General features: G+C 42.6%; 1 protein-coding gene across 2 annotated transcripts in view; it reads right to left on the reverse strand.

Annotated features, from left to right (window-relative positions):
* The window catches only part of CCNT2 (cyclin T2), a gene marked incomplete at its 5' end in the record, with an annotated part of 21,528 nt that extends 2,940 nt beyond the window's left edge, over positions 1-18,588 (reverse strand). For both annotated transcript variants that reach the window (XM_084264673.1, XM_084264674.1), the window contains 7 exons: positions 760-923; positions 2,220-2,265; positions 8,466-8,528; positions 9,622-9,682; positions 10,836-10,964; positions 17,429-17,510; positions 18,314-18,588. In XM_084264673.1, coding sequence (XP_084120799.1) covers positions 760-923; positions 2,220-2,265; positions 8,466-8,528; positions 9,622-9,682; positions 10,836-10,964; positions 17,429-17,510; positions 18,314-18,588 — 820 coding nt within the window. The remainder of the gene's footprint in view (positions 1-759; positions 924-2,219; positions 2,266-8,465; positions 8,529-9,621; positions 9,683-10,835; positions 10,965-17,428; positions 17,511-18,313) is intronic.
* Between the last annotated feature and the right edge of the window lie 355 nt (positions 18,589-18,943).

Genomic DNA, 18,943 nt, shown 5'->3' on the forward strand with positions numbered 1-18,943 from the left:
AAATCCTATTGCCATGAAGAAAGAAAAGCTCAGCAGAGGGGAAAGAGGTGATGGGAGCTACGCTGGGTCACCCCGAGCTCCTCTGAAACAGATGTGTCGCTCTAGAACTAAGGGCAAAGTCCAACACACAGATCAGGAGCTACCAGCTCCCCTAGAGTAGCACATGGAGGCCTTAAATTCACACCCCACTCTAAGTAGTCTAAGTAGTACTATTTCAGAAGGGAGTAAACTTCTGGATACGTGGTCTTCTAGGTGTGTGCTTTCTTCTGGAAGGAAGCTCTCTAATAAGAAAAGAAATTTTACAGGAGTTTGAGGTATCATAAGCTATGCCAAATCATTAACTGCCTTCATAATTACACTATTTGCATGTATAGCCTTAAGAAGGCTTGTGTCAGTGACAGAAGCTATAAATTCAGACCAGTGATGTATATAGTGATCAGGACCACGTGGGTTTGCACTGGTACATCTCCAGCTCTTTCCCAGTTCTGAAAAGCATTTAAAAGGAAGATTCTAACCTGCACCTACAAAAGGAATGTGAATTCTCCAGCTCCAAAAGTGAAATAAAAGGGGTCTCAAAACTATGTTTGTCTTCCAAAGTTTTCCCTCCTATGCCTGTCCCTCACCTGAAGATCCTGTATGTGAAGGCAATGGGACTTCATTTAGGCTGAAAGCTCTATGCTCTGACTATACTACGTGCCTACTTTTACCTCAACAAGCCTCTGAATTTCCAGATGTGAAAGAAAAGGTGGGATTACTTACCATCTAGTAATTCTAGAGTAACCGAAGGATCTACATATTCCCACCAGTGTTTTCCATCAGTGGATACTGGAATCTCCCAGTTGGACCACTTGCAGGCCAAGTGAATGCACACACATGCTATCACTGTAGGCTTGTACTGAAGACAGAATGTGGTAAGGTGAAGACTGTTGCACCAATTTCGTAATGAGGAACCAAAGGAAATCAAACATGTAAAACAGAAAACCCAAACAAATCACCCATTAACACAGGGAATAAGGTAACCTGTCAAGCAACAGCAGTTAAACATTACTTCATGGAACAATTTTCTGATTTGGCTTGCAAGATATCTTACTGCCTTAAGAAAACAAAGGGCAGGGCATGTATCTAGTTTAATCTTTTGCCACAAGCAGCATGATGAGCAGTAAATCAATTTACCAGTTATTCTATTGTATGTCAGTACTAAAAAGAAACACATATAATATGGTCAATTAAAATTCTACAGTAAAAATCATACAGTGGATTATGCAGTCTCTGAATGAGACGACTAGAAGGTACCCAACAGTTCCAGAGGCCAAGTGAGTCACTTATGGGCTTAGCTGTCACTGGGCCTGGATTTGTGGTATTTGCAAACTTGCCTTCAGCTTCCAGCTGGCAGGAGCACAAAGACTTTGGCTCAGTTTCACTGCCTGATCACAGCTTTCCTTAACAGCTGTATCAAATACAGAACTTTGCTCCTCAAGGAACCACCAAGAACTACTTCTTTAGAAGAATTCTAATAACCAGCAGATAAGTGCTATCAACACATCATGTTATTAAATACATTAAATACAGCTCAAAGTTGTTTTCCAAGAAGTAAATTCAAATCATAGAGAAATCAAGACCATAGTCTTTAAATTTCATCTTCCTATATGTATATGCAATCCCCACTTGGAACCCTAGAACTTTAAGTACTTAAATTTTAAAACTATGTATCAAGATTAGAGAGCTGTTTCTAAAAAGGAAGGACATTGGACTACTACTAGTCTACCTGAAAAGAAAAATCAGATATTTTAAAGGATCTTAGGCCCACTACAATTTTATAAGTTAAGACTGGATCAATATATGTAAAGTTAAGAGAAAACTGCCATTAACTACAAGTGTAAACTAAAAATAGTTTTGTACTTACCAAGATGCTCGAATTTCTAGGTTAAGTTTAGCTCTTTGTAATCTTTAGCTGCTATTCAGGCTACCAATTTTAGACTTAGGCACTCACAATCGAGAAAATGTCACCAGAAAGCACCACTACACTTCTCATTGTGCATTTAACCCCTTCGTGCCATCAGGCCCTTGTACAATACACCGCACTGCAAACGGGAAGGTACCACCACCGTAGATGGCCCAGTCTCCCGTCGCAACAAGGGTAAGACACATGTAGGGGGCCCTGCAGTAAAGGAAGCTATAGTGTGCTACAACAGTGCAACAAAGAGGTTCAGGATAACAACCTGTTGGTAGCCATGAAATAGGATGTCTGTGCCAAATCCTTGCTTGCTGTAAGAAAAACAAAAACGGAGAGATTAAGGATGTGCTAAAACCTGTCAGGGTCATTCCAAACTTAAAGCTGTTATACCATGGCAAAGCACCACTTGGTGTTTTCACAGAGCAGATCTGAATTTAGCTAGCTAGCCTTTAATATCATTTCTCAAGGTACAGCAGCACCCTTCTATTCAGTAACCAGTTGTTCCAGTCACTGACCCTCCCGCCCAACCCACAGGACAGCTTCCCTTTGCTCCTGTACCCCACAAACCCCTGCTCTCTTCTAGGAACACCTGCCTCCCCTCCCTCACCTACAGGTGAGCCCATGCCTAACCTCGGACTGCAGTAAGGCAGTCAGTGGAAGCCAGTTCACAGCACAGTGCAAGTTCTGCTCTCAGAGAGAAGCACAGCAGGATGGATGGAGAACACACCCCTCCCATCCCCAACACCTCCCCAAAACCGGCCACATCTCTCTCCCAAAACCCTACAACACAGCACGCTCCAGAGTAAAAAATTAATCAAGTTTTCTCCTCCCTCTAATCAAGAGCACCGTACTTGTGTAACAGTTTGTCCCACACTGGCAGAGCATCGATAGCAAATGAACAATTTCATTTTGGTTGCAGTCAGGAAAAGCCCCACACAAGACTGCAACGTGCCAGGAGTGAAAGGCTAACGACTTGGGCAGTTACAGCCATCCAGTGCTGACCCCTACCACTGAAACCCCAACGCTCCTCACTCAAGAAAGAGAACTTACTGTCACATGCATTTAATGGAATAGCTGGGCACAATGGTTTTAACTGAAGAGTGAATGCAGCCTTCATTGAATTCTTACTTTGAGACTATCACTTGAAATCAGTGCTACCTGCAGAAAGTGTATTGTTGAATTTTATGTCAAAGGGAATATTGTTAAACTTATAATAATAATAATATTTCCATAAAGTTTGAGAAAGACTGCAATAGCTTTTAAAAGTTATTTTTTAAAGAGCATATTAAAAATGTGATTTAACTTAACTTCTAAAGACTGCCAAAGAGTACAAATCAGATTTGCCTTTATGCTGCACAGCCTGGCCATGCCATAATACAAGGAGAACACGGGAGTAGCAAGGTAACAGGATCTGTTCCTACACACAAATTCTACTGAGCCATAATAATCAAAAGGTGAACTGACAATGTGGCAACGTTGTACTGTAACACTTAGTTTGCAAGCTCTAATGGTAGCTGAATGCCAGATAACCATAAGTTCAAGCTTTTCCTCTCCCACCCATCAAAAAAACAAAAGGCAATGTTACAGAAGAGACTATGGTAACAAACACACAATGGTTGAATAAGACTGAAATTTGTGTCTTGCTCTTTGTTTTTCAAAGTAAAACTTAAAGGATCTTCCAATGATTTCTGTATTCTGTAAAGTCACAACATGTTTGAATTAAGGGACCGGCCTAAGAAGCATCTCTACTGTTCCTGCAATGTCCCTTTGGAACAAGGAAGAAAAGCAGATGCCAGAAAACTTCCATTTAACACCAGCTTCAAAGTTGAGCAAATCAAACACATACCTGGAAGAAAAGAATCACATCTTGAAAGACACGTTTCAGCCTCTATCAAAAATAACGTGCTAAACTTACCCATGCTACAAGCAGCTTGCTACTGTTTCAACTTATTTACTGCTGAGTAATCAGCAATGCCCAAACCAGCAAGAAGTTCAGGTCACAGCTAAAGCCTGTGGTAACACAGGGCACAACTGAAAACAACTGTCCCAAACTCTTCTCTTATATTTAGGACAGCTTTGGTTTTAGTAGACTCCATCACTAAAATTAAAGCTAACAAATCCTGGTTCCTATATTTTGTCATGTTATTTTCTTTATCCATTAAATAATCTTGAAGTGGAGGTTAAACCAGGTCAGAGCTTCTCTGTTATAACTCACAAGTCGCAGGACTGATGGCTGTTATGCCAGTCATTGCTGATCAGGTTTGTATTTTATCCTCACCCTGTCTCACTGCTGCAGAAGCAACTGCAAAGCAGGAGTTACTAGAGTAGCAACAAGATTTTGAATGAAATAGGACTCGCTGTCCAACACAGCTTACAAAAGGTTGCTGTCTCCAAGAAATTTCCAACCAAAATGCTTTTTACTGGGTGCAACCACAGAGTTCAACTGGTGCAAGATACCTGAGTCTTTTCTTCAACACTAGGTTCATCTTGGATCTTGAGGTAATCATGAAAATGTGACTGCCAAGTCACCCTTAGGAGGGTGGTAGCTGGCCATGCCTGGGACCCTGACAAAATACAAGCATTCCTCAAGAAGAGGAGGCTGCAGATAAGCCAGTCACCATCAGAAGAGAGGAAGCTTGCTGAAGTCCTTCTGGGCAAAAGGAAAAAAGCCACAGGCTCCAGATGGAGCTACGCTGTTGGAGGCCTGCTGTATCTGGACAGGAGGCCATGGTGCAGGCATTCAGGTCTGAGCAGTTCTGGTGGCTTTATATTCTTGAAAGTAGTTAAACCTTGGGAACAGGCCTGTGAAAGCCTGAGGTCAAAGTTGAGAATGTGAAAGCCACCTGTAGCAGTGCAGGAGTACAGCTGGTGTTTAAGATCTTTCCACACCATCGAGCGTGCCAAGATTGAAAATTTCTCTACCCAGAATGCCCTCTGAAAAAACAAACTCAGTCATCTCCTCTTCTGCTGCCTTATCAGCCCAATTTAAGCAATGGCAGCTGTGCACACAGATGCCATGGTATGTTTGGAGAATTTGACAGTGCAATTTCCACAAATCATTAGAAAGGATCACGGGTGTTCAAGATACCTGATAACCTGTAGTGAGAACAATCCTAGAAATCCTTGGGATCTAATCTTCAGTTCCAAAAGAAGCTTGTGTACCAACACAGAAAAAAGGAACGACTGAAGACTTGCCACGATGGAGATGAGCACACAGATTCCTCCCCCTTCAAGTTCCACCAGAAGTAGGCTGGGACCAGACTGATTTTGCACCAGAGCTTAAGAGGACCACGTCATGATTCCATGGTCTCAGCACTGGGGCAGTTGTACTGCTCATCATTCAACTAGCATTCAAGCCAGTAAGGTAGTTTAACACCAGGACCAGGTTTTGGTGGTGCTTTTTTCTTTTTTTTTTTCTTCTCTTCTCTCTTCAATACTGGAACATCCTTGGAACGAGCCCTGAAGATTGCTGAGAGGCCTTCACAGATCCACTGCCTCCAGACTCCTTAGAGGACCTGTGGGATCCTAAGGAATGATGGTCCTGTCTCCTCTTCTCAGTCTCTTGACACTGAGGAAGAACGGTGCAGAAAAAAGACTGAGCCTACACCATTTTCCTTGTCTGCTATACTGACTGAACTGTATAGGTGGAACAATGTCATGAATCTCTGAAAACCAGAAGGAATAATTAAGACACCTTATGCCTGAACATCCTAAGTCATTAGATATCCATCCAGTCACCTCTTATCTACAGTGGCTTGTGGTGTCTAACACTACTTTCAGAATGGTTTTCAATCTTAAAACATGAAGAATTCAACTTTTTCTTTAGTTTTATGTTGAAGCAATTATGTTTATTTGCACCAGTTTTCACTTGCTAGTTCAAATTTGGCTTTCAGCAACTGATTCTGGTGTGCCACTAGGAGACCAGGCAGTCTCCTGACAAAGGACTTGGCTGAATGGTTTTGAGCATCATCATCAGAACCTGATTCTTTTTCATTGTTTTTAAAGGGAGCAGCTTGCAAATTTAAAAAAGGTAACAGTGACAGCATAGAGCATGGCACTCTGGATGCAAGACAAGTGATACAGAAAATCAACCATCCTCTTAGCCACTCAGATAAGTTTAGCCAGCAAAGTTTTGAGGCAGCAGGGCATCTTCTCACCGTGTGGCCGTTCAGGGTGTGTGTGGTAACCCAAACCCTTACACTTGAATATCTCAGCTAACTTTGCTGCTTCTCTTTTGATACTTAAATAGCCAGACACATTACATTCCTCCCTTCCTTCTCCCCCCAAACATACAGTTGAAGGTTTTATCTTAATAGTCTTGGCTAAGTGAATCACCTCTAATTGGAAAGGTATCCCTCTGCCTTCTGAAATAGTGCTTTTTGTCCAAGACAACATGTTGCAAGAACTTGGTGAAGCAACCTTGGATGCCACTTCTTGGTCAATCCCTTTGGCACCAAAGGTTTAACACTGACAAGCCTTCAGTATTTTTTGACAGCTTTGGAACTTGATACCTGAGCAGTGCACCTCTTCACAGCAAAACAACACACTGTCCAACAAAGAAGTGTTAAGAGAGAACACTAAAATCATACTACTGCATCTTTGAAGGTACATCATGTGCCAAAAAGCCCATCCCTCTATCCACTCAATACACAAGTCTAATGTTCCACAGCAATTCTCCTCTCCATGCCTGACCTGCATGCATAACTGCAGGTTTCACACTGGCTATTTTTAATTTGTGGATTAATATCTGGGTTTATTTTTTTGTTCATTTCTTAAAGATGAGGCACTGAAACCTTGTGTTCACAGCCTATACCACCCCTGGGTATATATTCTTGCTGAGAAGAATTCTATTTGCATACACCCATACTAAGGAGCACACCTACTCCAGTGAGTAGGTTTTCAAGCAGCAGATGTATTACATTCACTTTGTACTAGTCCTTGAGATACACAGATTTTCAGCCCTCACTGGAGTCCCCAGATACCAAGGCTTGGTATAATTTTGGAGTATTTAGTTAAACTGCTGACACTAAACACTAGCTTTCAAACATTGAATTTAAAAACCACAATACCTCTAAAACATAATACCCCTAGTGTATGCTACAAAAGCAGCACAGAAAACACACGGGAGAAGGCTGAAGTGCCTTACAGTGGTATCTACCCCTGACTAAAGGAAATAAGGTTTACACAGTATCCCTTCCTTCTTACAGGCTTGAGACAAATGCACTTGCTAACATGAAATCCTGATGCAGCTGTAATTCAGCCCACCTCCCCTCCCCACAGCCCCAAACACCCAGCAGAACTGCAGGGCTCACACACAACAGTGAAACACATGCTCACACTTAAATTCCCCAACTGCTAAGAAAATCCCAAGCAAAACGCTACAGAGCTCCTTGATGCAAACTATTGAGACATGAGGCACAGATGTCTGCACCAAGTCACAACCAGATCTGGACTGGAAGCAGAGTCATTATCTTATGATAAGAACAGCAATAATGCTACTTCATCTGCAAGAAGGCACACACACAGCACCAGTCATGCTCAGAACCAAACGCTGGGGACACCATCCCAGTGAGCTGCTTTGAAATGAGAAAGGAGAAATCTTTTTCCTTCAAAGAGCAACTTTAATTCTAGAGTTACAACAAACCAGATCTAGTTAACACAATGAAGTTGCACCAAACTTTCCTTTAGTTTAGGGAAAAAAAAAACCAAACAAGTAGCAAAATTCTGAGGCACTTTGCATTTTTCAGTGCAACAGCAGCTAATGACTAAAGACTAGCAATCATGGTCTAATAATTTTCAAACCCTTTTTAATTAAGGAACAAGCTTATGTTAGCTGCTTTTACAACTGATTGCTAGGGGTTTTTTTCATCCTCCATCTTATAAATGGATTTTTTTTTTCTATTTTTTTAAGTTCCAAAAGAAACCAATTAAAGAATTAAAGAAGGTGTGCCAAACTTCAACCAGAAAGATTAAAGAACAAAACAGGTTTCTAGCTAGAATCACATTAACAAGCTGCAACCAAGCTACAGGATATAATTGTTAAACAAAAGGTTTGGAGTTTTGTGCTACCATCCAAAACAAGTAAGTACACCCTACTCCAGAAAAAGAATTAGTCACATCTCAGAGTATTTACATGTGATAGTATTACCTAAAAAGATTTGCTAGGCAGAAAGCTAGCATTAGCCCTCAACCAATAAGCAGACTAAGCTTTCCTTGGTAAAACTACTTCAGAGTGAAATCAACCCAGAACAATGCTAAGTAGTTGGCTACATCATTTAAGAAACGATGGAACAAATGTTAGCGAAGTCAAAGCTAATAAGCAAAAAATTGTGAAGGACAGAAATGGACTGTATGAGATGCTAAAGGTTAAGATCAAACTTTCAGTAACTAGTTTTAAGCAAACTCTTTGGATAACATAGTTGGTCAAGAACATATTAGACAAATAACATCACCTTCAAATTTGACTAGAAAGGTAAAAAAGGACTTACAGAAGTGGTTAAAAGGCACTGACCTCTCACTAATTGGGTACATTTCACAACATCTGTGTGCGGGTGTTCAATGGTAATCTCAAAACCTGACAAGTTAAGAACATGGTTTAGAATTATACATTTCCATCTGTTCAATAAAAACACCCAAACCCATTTCCTCCCCCCCCCCCCCAGACCTAAAAGCCTCATTAAACCTTTGCACTGAAGATGAGGTAATGCTATGTTGGCTGCTACAGCCATTTCATGATCAATTAGCAAAACATCCCTTCAGTAATCCTAAAGTCCTAAAAATATATTCATACACACTGGTGAAGTTCAAGTATTTTATGTGTTTTCAAAATTGGACATACCAGAACAATTTGTAGTGCATTAGCAAGTCAGTAAAAGCTATACTACAGATACACTGAAATACCTGTGCACTTGCATGCATTTTCATTCATTGATTTCTGGGACTTAAAACAAACTGCAACTATGAAATTACAAGCTAAGTCAATTTGTAGGTCAGTGACTTAAGAAACCTTTCTCTATGACACTGATTTAAGAATTAGGTCACCACTGTTAGCTTTTTTTTTTTAAAGCAATATACTGAAAGAGCTATTTAAGAATACCTGAATAAGTCAGTGTTCCCAGGCCTGTAGCTGTAATTGTCTCTATTTATGTCATTTTGAAGTCAGAAGAGCTTCTTATCAGACCATTCCATTGCAAATTTTGGGATTAAACAGTTACACTACAACCTGTGACATTCAGAGGCAGTAACTCTGTTCAATTACATGATGTTCTTCTTTTGAAAGTCAAAATGGGAAGGAGCATTTGGGATAAAGCTCTTCCCAAAACCTTCAGAATACATACACAACCTAGTACATGTTACCTTATAGGAGGAAATATCAACATAGTTACTACTTTGGAATAATTTCTCTTTGGAAGGGCACACATTTCTACCCCAAACTCTCAGCAACATCTATTTCACAAGCACAGGTATGTTTTGGGGTTTTTTTTTCCCCCTCCCAAGAGAACACAGGAGAACTGCTAATACCCAACTAAATTCACAGGTCAGAAACGACACACAAAACCCCAGTAAAATTCTCATGTATTAAAAGCACACCAAAAATCCAGTTACTTGGGTCCCCCTGCTTCTTCATGGCCAAGCTGACTGCACAGGAGATAATGAGAAAGACATACCTAAGGTTTGAAGCATTATTGTTTCAAGTATAACCAGCTCTTGGGCTTGCTGAAGGTATGCCTGAAACAAATAAGCAAACAGGTCAAGACGTAGCTAGCTGTTGTCTCAGAACTTCAATCATGCACTCCCAGTTGAATACTTGTCCTAGCAACACAAGTTAAGGCCATTACCCAAGACAGTTTGAACTGAAAGCCTGGAACACTTCACTGTAGTAATACTTCTACCAGTGTAAGTATTACAGCAAATTTAGTTACACCAGCCTATCTTCCACAGCAAGCTTTACTAGTCTGGATCTCACAATCTATTCCATATAATAATATACTATAATATGTAATTCTACAGACTAGATTCCATATGATAGGTAATTCTTTTTTCATAGAACCTACTCCAGCAAAGCATTTAGGGGAGAAGGGAGTGGAACACTATAAAGAAGGCTTAATACTGCAAATCAACTCAAACTCATTTTAAAAGTACTTTAAATTACAGCTACTCAGTTGGCCAGTGTTAAACTATCTTAAGCTTGTGGGCTCAAACATGCAGGCATATATATATATATATATATATACACTTCCACATGTCATCCCTAGAACTGGGAGCAAAGGACTCAAATAGTTTTGAACATCAGCTGAGGCCCTGCAGAGTACAACTGGCTCAGCCTGACCTTCAAGCCCAACCACTCTGGCACATTCCCACCATGCTTCCTTGTACATTTGGTTTCAGGAAGACTCATCTCAGGAAAGCAAAAACATAAAGTAGGTGGAAGCTGTACAAGCTTTGGCAAATGAAATCCAATGTATCACAGAGGCAGCAGGTGACAACTGTTATTGCACCTTTTAAAGTGGAACGTAGACAGTGGTGCACTGCGAGCCCCTGGTTCAGCAAGACAGAGTCTCATGAACTCCTTGCTGGGCAAGCTGTGCAACTTATGGAACCACAAATGAAGCCACTTATTTAACATCCAGTCTAGTCTTCCACTATGCACGTGGAAGTCTTAAAAATAATTCAAGTTCAACTTGGAGCAATCTCTTCACGTTCCATCACACAAGTGTTTGAGTCTTTAATAAGTTAAATTAAGTAATACAAAAGACTTAAATGGTGCAAAAACAACAGCTGTTTTTTCCTCGTTTGCAGACAGCAGTCCACTCAAGACAACATAACAGATCATTAGATGAAGTGTCATCTGATTATATTTAAGACTATGACTTCCACCTACATCACTCTTTGTATCCAGTTGTGGCTCTTGAGGATGAAGACAGGCATGTGCTACTTTAATAACATGTTCAAGTTTCCGTGGCTGTTCTTCCACTTTTGCAGCCAAAAACAATGCTGTAGGAGAGATTATCTGAAGAAGAAAAACATATTTTTATTTACTTTTAAAAAAAACTTTTTACAGGTAGGACTTGGAGGGTCTAAGCTTGTAACTAGAGCTTGTAACTAGAAAAGGCTTAAGAAACCGAATTTGTCATTACAAAACCCCCAAATAGTTCTGAAATCACACACAGCAACAAAAATAACTAGTCAAGTTTTATTTTACAATGGATGTGATCCTCTCAGCAGCATAGGGAAGGAGTAACAAACGCATTTGTGAGATGCCTGAGGTCAAACTAATTCTAGCTCAACATAAAAGGAATAGAATGGGACTAGATTTAGTCAGACACGAAGGGGTTCAAACCCGACTGCTTCAAGCTAAATATACTTCATGAGAAAGTTCATCCAATTTCTTGCACAGCAGTGAGCCATTGCACCATCTTTTCTGTAAAAGTCAAACCAGCCGATCACAAGTTCTGCTGATATTTGCTTCTTCTACAGAAACTTAGCAGAGACCTTGAAGGAAAACAGCTCGTTACATCAACACAGGCTGTGTAAGTAACAAGCTGATAGAAACACAAGGATTCACAAAACAGCAGTTACATCAAATGTTGGTAAAGACTACAGATTACATTTAAAGATGACTTTTTAATCAAACTCTGGGTGTCACAAGCTGACAGCAAAGCACTGATTGGCACTGCAGTATCACCCAGGAGTCAGCTAGGGAGTAGTTTTGCTGATGGATCTATATATGGGACATGGCTAACCATAGATGACTTGGGAGGGCTCAAGAGTCCTCTTCACACGCAACGTCGGCCACGTCAAACAGGAATTAACGACAGCAGAAATCTTCATGGAGGCATCAGGAGATTAAATTGGTTAAAATTAAGCCAGTAGAAAGCATTTCTTCAGACTGAAATAGCTGCTTGTTGAGTGCTTAATTAATGCACAGTGCAAGCAGTGCAGGTACTGGATTTCTCATTCAGTGGCCAAGTAGAACTAGACTGACTGAACTGAACAGCAGGCATAGCTTCCCCTAAAGCAGGGGGTTAGGGGAAGGTATTTTGGTTAGCACACAGCCCTTTCCTATGCCAAAATACAACACTTGGTATGAAAATTCACCATATAATAAAAACTACACTTTTTGCCTCCTCAAAACCCCGAAATGTCCACCTGGATCTTAAGCAAAACTTAAGTTGGCAGACCTGAGGAACTCTTTCACCCTGGGAAGGTGATACCCTTTAATGCACAGAAACGTGCCATGAAGACACTTAGTATTGAAAAAAATCCAAACCACCCAAAACAAGTCACAGGAAATGAGTTCTTCTACAGCAGGCAGAAGAGCTGTTTTCTTTTTAAGAAACCTGCAACTCAAACCTCACAAACATACAAAATAAACCCCCCTGAAGTCAGATGTTGCTGAACAAGGCCATATCCACCCTGGCATTTAAGACTTCTGATGATTTTTGAGAAGTTCCAATCCACATTGCTTGAGGCAACGGCTTGAAATTCCCTTTGGTAGGGACATACTACTCGAAATACATCTCAGTTATCCCCTAGCACCAACATTCAAGCCTGAGCTCTTCTAGCTTTTTGTACAAGTTCAGTTAAAATATGACCTGGCATTTTCACAATTTACCTTTCTAAAAAAAAAAATCAGCTTCCAACAGTTACCATGAGATATTTACATTTCACAAAGCCATTCTCTGAACCAAGTCACCAATAACTGCACAATTAAATCCCCAGGAAATTCTCACTCCCTGCTATTCTACATTTGACTGCATTGAAGTTTTACTTCATCAGGCTGACTTCAGGATATTTTCTAGTTTACTGAACCAGTTCTAGCCAGGAAGTCTCCAGACAATTCCTGACCTCCAAGACCACAGCACAGTTCTGAAGGCTGGTGCCAGTCAAACTGATTAACTGGCATTTAACTCTGGTTCATCAGAAATCTATGTACACCCCAATTACCTGTGTCCTTACAAAAACCCCAAACTGTTGGCCACCAGGCAAAGAATTTCAGGTCTTCATCTTGGTTCCCACTTTCAGTTTAGAGGAGGTCAGTATTGTTGCCTCCCTTGGTATTTACTCAGGAAAACAGACATCCTCACAAAGTGTCAGAGTTGGCATGCACAGAGTCTTCAGTAAGATGACACACCCTGCTAAGCATATAACTGGCAAAGTTACTCAAACTCTCTCATTCATTTCTGAGTCTCAAAAATGACAGAAAAAGCAAAGTAGAACAAAAAAGAGGCAAATTTAAAGATACAAACTTGACTAAGCTGTAAGCTTCCTATACATAAAACATAGTTTAAAAAAGTTATCTCATTCAACCAAAATATTGAGGCTTTGAGTGGTATCTTCAGAACACCACACATGACTTATGAAATTAAATCCCATTTTTTGTACTGGCTGAGAATCTCAGAAACCAAATCTCACTGCAACAGAAAAAACAAACCAGGAGAGCCTTATTATGACAGTCTGAGGGCATTATACAGCAAGTTTTATTGGTCAGTGTGGTACAAGTCCTTTTTCACTTAAGTAGTACAAGACACAGTAAAAACTGTGTTGCTACAACAAAGGTATTTAGAGTAATCTCAGAACACACACACAGAGTTTCCAGGGAACTCCCTCTCCCTCTTAATGCTCATATTAGTATGTTTTCAGACTTTAGTGCCCAGTAGTCTAAGACACTGAATTGCCTATGATAGAGGTTTTTCAAGTGCAAACACAGAGAGTTGCAAGTTTTTTCTTCTTATAACCAGGAGCTCACATTGCATAAAACCACCAAATATGCTAAACTGCAAGATTAAAAACAGAGCTGAAGTTTCCAAAACAGCCTTGCTAAAGTTTGGCATGCATTATGAAAGTTTTAAGAACTTTGCACAACTGCAGAGTCAATTGTTTAGTTCTGCAGTTTGGACAGGGCACAAGAGATGGGGAGGGAATATTGTGGGATGAGAAACAAACCACTCCACATGACTCACCTACCCCACACTTCAGTGAAAAAACTCCTAATGCAGCCTTCTCTCCTAAGTTGTGCTGCATGTCACACAAAAAAAATCCTTGACATCATCAAGTATATTTTCAACTGGTTGTCTGGTATTCCACATAGCATTTCTAAGGATTATATTTTGAAATACAGCTACCATTTGGATGCCTTACCTCTCATTGACAGCATACCAGGGATTTTTCCCCCCTTCTCTGTTCTTCAAATCACACTGAAGAATAAGCCTCTAAAGGAGATATTTGCTATATAACAATACCAAACACACAAAGTACTACAGAAACAGTATTTCCAGAAGAATTTTAATTTTCAGTAAGTTTTAAGGGATAACAATCAGGCTAGTGTTTGCTATAAAAAGCCAGCACGCTCCCTCCCCACCCCAACATTAGCACTGGCTAACTTCATTATGCAGCAAGCCAAAGTTAACCACGGCCTGGCCAACAGTAAAGTAGAAAGAATAAGTGGGGACTGCTCCTGAGGAGATTCATAGTAGTTTCTGATGTGTTATTTGCATGGCTAGGAGGACAAGAATTAGTAGCCAGGGCACCCAATTCTGCTTACCAGAGTTTGTAAAGCAAGTTTCCACCCTGGTCCTGAGGGATAGCCACCTTGCAACATCTTAACCTGCTCTGTAGACAATCCATAGCTACTCAACAGTGACTTTCTAGCCCACAGTAACATCACAAAAATATGGATATTTGGTTATTAGAGCAGTAAACATAATACATTCAAAATGAATGAAGATACATTAACTGGTGTGGGCCACCCTTGTGGCTCTACAGATTGAATTGGGAATTCTGTTCCCTACCCACAGTCGACTCAGAATCTTGGAAGCCTGTAAAATTTAGTAGCAATTTATACTGAAGGAAAAAAATAATAATTAAGACAACAGCTGTTCAGTAAATGAGCTTTGCTAGAAGATCTGTTTATTAACAGCTAAGTGCATGCAACTTCCATGTAAGACATACATGTGTATTTGTATAATCCAGCAATTACATATGATGGTAAATATGTGGTTATACTTGACTGAAACCATGAACCTACCAATAAACTAAGAAAACAATGCCTGTATGTTTTTGGCTGGGGATCATAAGGCATTCTGACTAATGGCCATGTACTTTTCTAGTCCCAGCCTTCAGATTCCTTCTTGCCATGCATAAACATCACTACATGCACAGGAAGAAATACTAGAGATGCTCCATATACTGTAGAAGATTTTAGCTAGGTCTTAGCTTCAAGTCTGCCAGCACTTTACTATGTAGCTTCTAAGTTTCCTTCTTGCAGTGGACGAGTATTGTTACATTTTTTAGCTTGGCAAGTACTCTGGAGATTTGATATTAGGTATTTGTTACAGCCCTTGGCTTTTGGTGTCTCTGCAGAGAAACTGCCAGATGGTTTGGGAGGATCTTAAGAGAGTCACTTGTGTTCATTTTGAGACCACCCCCTTCAAAACAGGTAAGAATGGGCATTTGCCCATCAGTACACACACAGAGCTGCTGTCTGGCCTTGCTCTCATTAAGAGCTACAGGAGTAATCCAGCAGCAATCAGTATTTCTGAGTGCTCACTTGCAGTGCACTTGCCTCTAACTTCCATTTGAATAGGATTACCTGGGAATTAATTCAGCAACACACTGCCCCCTCCCACAGCAGCTGGGGTTTCCATGACATTCAGCCCCTACATGGCTTACTTGTGAATTTTAAGATTCATAAAGATAACTGCAGGCAGAATTTTCACAACAAGGGCGCTTTACAGCTTCCAGTTCCCAGTGACCTGCACTTTCCTGTGTCCAGTGAAAACCCCAGCACAGCAGCTAAAGCCTCTTGCTACCTCAGTCTACCCTGGATCACCAGCTGACAGTAGGAACAGTAATCTAGCAGGTGATGCATGGAACAAGCCTCAGCCACAGCAGCTCTGTGCAGAGCAAACTCTCCACTCCAAGCAGCTCTGCCTTAGTTTATCAAGTCCACAAACAGCCTCAGAAGACTTCAGATGTCTCACCAGCTCCTCTTCCACTGGCCAGAGGTTACTCCTATGTGGGCAAGTGCAGGGAAAGGGAAAAGATGGAACAAGTGCCTTCACTTGATATATTACAGAAACACTTTAAAAGGGCCTATTTCACCACAAGACTTGCTGGAACTTCATTCTCACATGTTCTATTGTTGCTCTAAAGCTAGAAAGCTGTTTAGGAAAGTACAGTTTGATATGTATATCCATTCAATATATAGGTCTCTTATCACTATATAAGCAAAACCTACATTATACATTCTTTTCTGGTTAAAGTTTATGCACAGTTAGCTCAGGCTGTGCATAAACACACTTAGCTTTTATTAAATACAGACACATAGTGCTGTGGTTTGGTAACAAGCTGGCTACAAGTTTGAATCTATCTCAAGAGTTTTTTGCACAAAAATAACACACTTCTGAAACGTACCTACAAACTAGCATCTCTTGCCAAATAAACACACCAAATAAGATGTCCATTTTCTCAGCCAACAATGAAACAAACTCAGACCAGACCAAAGAGTCTGTTACCACTGTAACACTCTGTGTGCCTGCCCGAATTTCAGACAGGGCAAGGTTTGCAAGACTTCCCCGCCCTTGGTCTGCTCTGGTCTAGACCATATCTGCTACAGTCTCAATCCCTTTATTTTACCATGAAATGCCAAGACTTGAGAAAACTCATCCTGACCACTTAGTGACATATCACCACCATTATTAACTGTTCCTGCAAAGTTAGTATAAAATATTGATGAAAAAGTAACTTAACACAAGAATACCTAGAATGTTATGTTACTGACTCTCTAACTATTCTGTCCAAAACCAGACACAAAAATGGCTTAAAGTTTTCAGCTTGGTATCTCAAGTTCTGTTCCTCTTGGAAAAATCACTCAACTGAAGACTTCAGCTCCTCATAACATACTCTATTCAGATGCAGCACACTAGGTTCATTAATTGAAACAAGAGGGACAGCATTTTCTCATCAGGCTTAAAAGATTTTTTCTTATCTATCTAATATGACTTATCATCAAGCCACTTAAGACTAGACTAGTTCAACGAATTCACACTGTTCCCTAAGAACAGATACATAATCCATATGGATACACACACACTGTAATTGCCAGACACACCATGCTAGCACTACCACTGCCTTCATTAAGAAAAACGTGTGTTCCTACACAGCAGCCTTTCAAACTACAGCGCCCAAGTGCCAGCCAGATCCCAAACAGCCAAATGCATCCTTCACACATCAGAAATGTGTCTGCTGCTGGTGCCTAATTTTTTTTTATGTTGATGGCAGAAGATAAAAATTCAGTTGCCACTAGTTAAAAGATTTCAAAGTTTAAAAGAGAGATCACTGCTGCTTCTCAAGCACTGATAAGAAGCCAGAATTCCCATCAACAGACCAAACTCTGCAACCCAGCAGAGGAATACAGCGCTCAGACTGCCAAAATTACAGGCGTGTTACTACTGCAAGCACAGCCATACTTACATTTCGATTAAACTTTGTGAAGGAATGATGCATATAAAACCTGTGCATGTAAACAATTGCGGTATTTATCGTCAGCTGGGATCTGGAAACTTAAATTAAGGAAACCACGCGAGGCACGGAGAGAATTGTTTACAAGAACTGAAAGCCGCGCGGCTTCGACATCAATCACCGCTCCCGACATCAATCACCGCTCCCGACGCGCTGCCTTCCACGGGGAATTAACTAAGGGCGCGACACTTCGGGACCGAACGACATTCAGCAGGGCATCTCCCATCTGCCTGGCAGACAATGTGGAGATTCCTACACCGGGCTGAATGAGAGAGAACTCCTCAAGGGGCGACACGCACCGACACACCGCCCAGAGCGCTGCTCCCTGCGCTCAAGCTACGATTTCGGGAGGGGTCTGAGGCTTCACCCTTCCCTGCTCTGGGCTTTTTAAAGAGAGGAGTCAGACCGGGGAATGGGTGAATGGCCGAGGAGGCGATGCCCGCCGGGGGGAACACGAGCCTGCGAGCAACCGGCATCTACTCTAAAGGGTCTCAACCCGCAGCCAGCGGTACAAAGGCGGCCGAAGGCTGCCTGGGAGACCCTGAGGCGTCCCCACCGCCAGCCCCAGAGCCCGCGCCCCGCGCCCCTCGCACACGCCGACAAAGGCGGCGACGCGGGGGCTCCGGGAGGCTCCTCCTCCCATTCTGTGCCTCAAGGCCACAGCTCCATCCCACGGGAGCGCCGGCCGCGGGCTGCCGAGGGAGCGGGAAGAGTCCCGGCGAGGGGAAGAGGGCGGCCCCGCCGCGGCCGGCGGGTAACGGCGCCGCCCGCCCCGGCCCCTCGCCGCCGCCGCCAGCCCGGCCCGCGGCCCCCGCCCGCCCGGCCCCGCTCGGATACACGTTGAGGCGCTGGCCCATATCTTGAATGAGGTTGGCCGCCTGCTGCCGGTACGAGAGCTCCTTGTCGGCCTCCACGCCGCAGCGCCGCGAGGGCGTGTTCTCCAGCTGCTCGCGGCTGAAGAACCAGCGCGACGCCGTCGAGGAGCCGCCGCCGCCCCGTGCCGCGGAGCCCGCGCCCGAACCCGCCGCCGCCATGACACCTCCTCCCCCTCCCTCCGCCACCCCGCCCGCCGGCGGCAGAGCCGCGCCCGGCCCCGCCTCCCCGCCCTCCATAGCGGCTCTCGCGAGAACTGGCGGCCCGGCGCCAGGCCGGGCCTCCCGCTTTTGCGCCCTGAACCATAGAGTCTGGCGGTAGCGCAGCTAGAGCGGCCGCCTGTGGGTGGGGAGAAGGAGACCACGTGATCTACGCGGCGGCGGCAGGCGACCATCGCTGCCGCGACACGTGACGCGCGGGGTAACAACAGCTCTAAGTCCTAAAGGCTCTCCGACATCCGGAAGTGACGGGACCGGGACCCTTCTCTTCAGTGGTTGGCCGCCGGCGCTGATTGGCTGCGGCGTGGCGGGCCCGTGACGCCGCGCGGATAAAGCCCTTCCGTGGCGCGCGGGGCCTCGTTTTGGGTTGTGGGTC

Source organism: Gallinula chloropus, assembly GCF_964237585.1.
Source record: "Gallinula chloropus genome assembly, chromosome: 5".
In the NCBI taxonomy this organism is placed as follows: domain Eukaryota; kingdom Metazoa; phylum Chordata; class Aves; order Gruiformes; family Rallidae; genus Gallinula; species Gallinula chloropus.